The sequence below is a fragment of the Larus michahellis genome, chromosome 2, assembly GCF_964199755.1.
Source record: "Larus michahellis chromosome 2, bLarMic1.1, whole genome shotgun sequence".
Taxonomy (NCBI): domain Eukaryota; kingdom Metazoa; phylum Chordata; class Aves; order Charadriiformes; family Laridae; genus Larus; species Larus michahellis.
In genome coordinates, this window is record NC_133897.1 from 93,965,258 (window position 1) to 93,971,731 (window position 6,474).

Sequence of the window (6,474 nt, forward strand, 5' to 3'; positions counted from 1 at the left end):
AATGTTGTCTTTTAGCATTCCCCCAAACAACAGAAGTATCACTTCTAGTTATGGTACTAGTAAAGCAGTAACTGGAAAACACACATGGAGTAAACTATGGGGAAAAGTACTACCAAAACCAAGCTGGCAATGTGCATTTAGAGAAAAAGCATCATAAGTAAATACATGGCAATGAGGAACAGCCTGGTCTTTAATTTAATTTTCAGAGTTTCCAGTATTTGTTTTGTTTAATAAGAAAGGAAACTGATAATATTATGTTCTGGAGTTACATGATTTAACTTAGAAAGCAAGTAATTCTTAAGTCTTCTTAGTTTTTGTTGTAGACTATAACACAAACTTCATGTCTCAGGTTCTGTGTACATAACAAGTAAGATGAAGTCAGAATACCTACAGTGCAAGAAAGCAGTATTTCGGAGCAAGAGTCATAGAGCCAGGTGAAAGAGTACACTGAATGTTGTTACTTTTATAACGATTACAGAAAATAATTATCTTGGATTCATAAAAAGTATGAGTAAGAATAAAAAAAAAATTAAAATTAAATTCCAATGACAGAAATATATGCTGTCAGACAGCGATATCATAATGTATACATAAGTCAGTACAGAATTGTAATTAATTAAACCACTTAAAACCATTTAAAAGAATTCAACAACAAGGGATATGATAAAGAAAAGCCTTTTCTTGGTAAAAACAATATTTTCACTAAAATTTGATACATTATGTTTAAAGAAAAATACCTGGAAATACAACAGATCCCACTATTTTTAAGCTATTTTGTCTTAGCGCTGCTCTTCTTAAAAATCTCTTTGAGGGCTGAACTGTTAAAAGATAAAATGATGGTATTAATACAACTATGTAATTTATCTGAAAAAGAAAGCATCACACTTTAGGTTAACCTACACCCTTTAATAGACTTGTTTTTCAATGGATATTAAGTTAATACTTTAATGTCTTATACAATGCACAACTCTCATTAAGGCAACAAAAAACAATGACAACGGACCGATACAGAAAAAAACATACTTATTCTAAATGGCAATAAGTTTAGATTTAATTTTTAATATATTCATGTTTTACAAAATAACTGTAAATTTTAAATTCAGACTGTCCAAAATGGGGATAATGAGGATAGGTGCTGTCCAAAATGAGGATAAAATTTAGCTGCATTGTTTTGATACCCTCAGTTGGGATGTCAATCAGTGTGTATATTGACCATTATTGAAGTAATAAGGTTGGGTTCTGTCATGACTGTGATTTTCTTAATTTCCCCATGAGATGAAATAGATGGTATTTTATGGTTATTTTAATTTGCATTTGTTCTATTTTAAATAGAAATTAAAAACAAGCTCATAAAGATTGCAAAGTTTTGCAAGACATACGAGGCTTCTGAAAGAAAATAAGTATCTTTTCTAGTACAAGTCAGATGTGACTTTCTTTTACAGAGTTTCCAGAGATACAGAACTGACACCAGCAGAAAGATAATGGCTATTAGACCTCTCAGTATTTTGTGTTCTTTGTCTCCACCTTCTGCTTGGAAAGAATGTGGGCTACTGTGAGTTAAGGTATGTTTGCGATTTCTAATTCTTTTGGGAAATCTGGGAAAGAAAGTAAATAACAAAGGCTCAAAAAGCCTTGAATACAAAAGACAGCAATAAAATACTGAACATAGCTTCAGCACCAATTATTTTATGAAGATGGGCTAAATAATTACGTGGCTCCAGATCAGTGCTTGTTGCTAATTTAGGTCCAATACTCAAAAAGTAAAAGCAACAATAAATACTACGGTAAACTGGTAATAGATTAAGGCATGTGTTTGGAACAATGAGATGGGGTCAAGTATCAGCTTTGTTTTGATTTATCTTGATTTAAGTAACAATGGGAAATCATCAATGCAAAAATGAGAGAAGATAATCATGCGTAGTCTCATACATGAGGGACTTCTGTGATTAACATTTCAATCTACTTTGCCGTATCTCTTCACTATGTACCACTTCCACAACTTTGAGAAGCAAAATGTTTCAAATAACTTCATTCTCCCCAAAGACCTCCTAGAAGGACTGGAGGGGTTTTACTGAAAAACAAAATGGATTAAAATTTTCTCACTGTAATATTTACGTTGAGTCTTTCAAGAGTTCTGTTGCACTGGCAGAAACAAAGCCAATTCTTCATTAAAATTCAGCTCCCCAAAATAACACGATTAGATTCTCTATTAACAGAAATCAGCATATGCTTTGATTTTAACAGAAGTACACTAATTTATAGCAAATTAAAATCCTACCTGAAAACTAGCCTGTTTTAAATTTTTTTCTGTCACTATTATCTGTCCACATGATCCATAAATATTTTATGAACTGTCAAGTTGATTTATATATTATAGTTGGAAACGATAATACATTATATTATGATAATATTATAATACATTATTATATTATTATGATATAATTTATAGTTATATTATGTTATTAGAAGTTATATTGTGTTATTATAGCGTATATTACAATATTATAATATATTATTATATTATTATAAAATATATTATTATAACTTACAATAATCCACCAAAACAAATAAATTAATGAGAGAAAAACTGAAAATTATTTTACACAGTATTCCAAGTTTATGAAAAGGCAACTGAACAAATGCATCTAGAAAAGTTAAGCATTGCAAACTGACAAGGTATGAGGAGATATACATAACTTTGTGGGATGTTCAGGCACTACTTAATCAATGCAGAAGGAAAGTAGTATTTTTTTACAATAATAATTTAAACCCGAAGGTGGAGCTCTTGAACTGTTTATTTAAAAAAGAACTAGAAAAAGTGGAAGCACTACAGTTACTGAAAGAACACAATATAAAACTTCTGGTATTACTTTTTTGGTATCTTCAATGACATTGCATGCTAGATTTTGAGAAAGTCAGCTTACGTGCTCTTTCATGTGTATACACGTTTAATTTGCATAGCAACCATTTCAGTCAGTAAATGTTTCTGTCTGCGTATGAATCCCAACTCTCGTACATTCTTTCCCTTGTTTTCTACACTGCCTTTTACATTTTTTTCAAGCTGTTTCCTTGTTTTCTACTTGAATTCCTTTGCTGTCCTCCTCATCACCTGGAATTTAAATGGCACTTCCTTCAGCAGTCTCTAGCACAAATGATCTTCCCGTTCTCATTCTCTATTTTAAGAGTGCATGTGATCAGGTTAAAAAGATGGTTTTCATAGGAAAAAAAAAAAAGTATCAGGAGGTCATTAAGTCACAGAAAGAACAAAAACAAAAGGACAAGAGAAGTGCCTAAGCTGCTTTTTCAAGCCATTTAATATATTATTCCATCCCTTCAATTTGAACCTGCACTTAACAAGCAGTAGGAAAAGCTGTTTCACTCATTTCTAAGAAAAATAAATGAGATTTCTGAATTAATCCCCAAATTAAGGTTTTTTTTAAGCAGCTCAATACACTAGAAATATATAGGGTCATTGTCTTGTACTTCTTACAGGCATAATACAATGTGTGAGCAACAGTTCCTTTTGCAGAAAAACACAGATGAAGAAAAATAGTTTTACATCACTATCAGACACATGGAAGTTTGGGATAATTCACCCCTCAGTCCCAGGTCATTCAAACTTCCCAACTGCCTGAAGAGCCATTCCCAAAGACTGGAATTCAAGGGTACATTTGCCATATAAAGTATCTATGTAACCTGAGGATTCATCGGGTGACTATAAAATCTGATGGAGTTAAATTCAACAGCTTTACTACTAAATTATGCCACTGCAACAGAGCAAAGATTCTGCAGAGAATTAAATTTCAGGATACAATGCTAACACGCTGTTTGATGCATTTAAAATCTACTTGGGAGATGTAAAAATTCTGCCCAAACACTAAGAGAGAAATTGAGGTCATGTATGTCTAAAGGGTTCTGCCTATATGGGAAAGAGTCTCAATTCCAGATCAAAAATAGCGGGTGGGTTGTACCTGCACAGACAAAAAACACCTCCTCCTCCTCCCCGATCCAAGGGAGTTACAACAGTGACACGTAAAGAGGGGTTCCTTCCCACTCCCAGCCCAAAGGAGGAATCCGGGTAGATTAGTACTGAACCGAATCAGAGCTCATTTCTATGCCCATTGAGTTGAAAGGGAACTCCATTCACCAACTTTAAGTTTCACATCAAGTATATTCTACTATGTCATAAAATATTTTATTCTCAATCTTTTAGTCTTAAAACGAACATTACCGTTGCAAAATTAATCATCTTCAAAATAATTAATCAGAAAATTAAATTTGGTCTCAAAATTGCAGTGGCAGAACAGTTAGTTTAAAATGAGCCCTAAATAATTAAACAAACAATTTATTAATTAATACTGTATTACTGGAATGTTCAATTGGCATAGTTTCAATTCATTTATTTAGAAATGAAAATTCTATGAAGTGATAGGAAAAGGTTTATTTAAGTTATGGTAACTGCTACAAGTTTTTTCAAAGTAATTATGTTTTGAGATAATTTTTGTAAAGAGATTTCTGCACCAAAAGATTATATAAATAGCAATGGTACTTACTTAAGTTATTTTTGCTCAATCGTGCTAATAGTCAAGTGTTTTCCTATATCCAAGTATTTTAATTACAGCTGGCATTTCTAAGCTGCCTATTGATGGTAAGTGCTGTGCAGAAATATGAACATTGCTATTACTAGTCATATGAAAATCATATAGGAGAAATCAAACTTCAGTTTCTAATCTGCCTCAGTTAAATTTAACCCTTAAAAAAAAAAAAAAGCCTGAAATACCTATCAACTATATTATGTTTTTGAAGTAGGCCTTCATATTTCCTTTGACAATTACACCACTAACACGTTTCATAAATTTAGTTAATAAGGAGACTTTCGCTTTATCATGTAACAAGCTAAAGTTAAAATGTTTCCATATTGTCAATAAGATGGAAACTCCCCTCAGATGGCTCAGAGAAGTCAAATGCAATTAAGACATTTTAAGAAAAATGTTCCATATTGTCCTCAAAAAGTTTAAGTATTCGCTAAAGGAAAATCACATAAGCCAAAACTATTAGCATTATTAAACAGAACCAAAGAAAAATCTTTAAAGAAAAATGTTCATATTCTTTACACCAATCTAAACTATATAATTAATCTTCCAATGTAATATAATTGAAATAAATGTCTTTTTTTGAAATTGACAATGTCTATTATGCCTACTAAAACCTAAGATGGAAGAAATACTATGACAGCAACATATTAGTGAACATATACTAAAATACTGCACATGGTTTTCCCTTTTTTGTTAAGAGTAGAACTTTGAACTTCATTTCTAATATGTGGAAAAGAATAAAGGAATTGGGGAAGCTTGATCATAACCAGACCACGGAATAAGACCTGGTATGTATGCACACTAATGTACAAATTAAATAATCCAATTTAATACTATCAGAAAGCCTAAGTGATTTACTGTGTCCAAATTTCAAAACCTCACTACAAAACAGAGACTTTCAGGCCATTCCCAGTCTGAGACTTGAAAGGCCATACAATTGAATTTCTTAGTCAGTGACAGCCACAATTATGCACACAGCGGATACAAGATCAGCACTAGTACACCAAAAATATAGTGTCTTGGTATTCTACCACATAACTATTTCTGTACCTCAGAGCCTTCAACAAAGTGATGCAGCTCTTTTAGCTGAGTACCAAGGTTACCAGCTACTCGCTGTCTATGCAACACACCTGTGTTCAACCCCCTCAGGCATGCAGCTCCTTTGGTACATAGGAAGGAGAGACACCACTCTCCCCAGCGCTCACTTTTCATTTTTGAGAGGAAAAAAAAGATTACATAGATAATCCTTTAGCTTTCCTGCATCCACCTCCACATATGGAAAGGAAGTTTAATCTTGGTTGATATGGTGGGTGTAGATGTGAAAAGCACTGGCAGGTGTAAAATAAAAGCCACAGGGGGAAAGCTGGATGTTAAAGGGTGCAGCTCCTGTATTATGGAACAGCACACCCCCACAGCAACACAAAACTATCATGCTGCAAAGAAGGTCACAGATGCTTCGACACACGCATCTGCTTTTGGAGAATGGAGTAAATAAACACGAGGGTAAGGACAAAGGCACGGGCAGGGAGCGACCTTGGGAAAACCTGTAAAATTCACACCGGACGCTCCAGGCAGGGCAGGGACGGCAGACCGAAGTTTCGGCGCTGCCACCGCCGCCATCCCCGAGGTGCGCGACCAGGCCCTGCGGGGAAGGCGCTGGTGGTGGCTCGACCCCGCCGTCCCGGCCCCCGCCGGAGGCGCCGTGTCTCGCAGGCCTCAGGCGACAGCCGCCGGGCGCCGCCACCCCACCGCCCGGGAGGGTACCTGCGGGGGGTGTCGGCAGGAGGAGGAAAAGGAAGAGGAGGAGGAGGAGGAGGCGGGCCGTGAGGCGGCCGGCGGCGGCCGTTGCCCGGCGGCAGCCCCGCGCCCCACGCCACAT

General features: G+C 35.3%; 1 protein-coding gene across 1 annotated transcript in view; it reads right to left on the reverse strand.

Moving 5' to 3' along the window:
- ZPBP (zona pellucida binding protein) overlaps positions 1 to 6,474 on the reverse strand; it is a 29,509-nt gene extending 23,035 nt beyond the window's left edge. The window contains exons 1-2 of the mRNA XM_074573585.1: positions 6,360 to 6,474; positions 738 to 818 (exon numbers count right to left, since the gene is read on the reverse strand). Of these exons, the coding sequence (XP_074429686.1) occupies positions 738 to 818; positions 6,360 to 6,474 (196 nt within the window). The remainder of the gene's footprint in view (positions 1 to 737; positions 819 to 6,359) is intronic.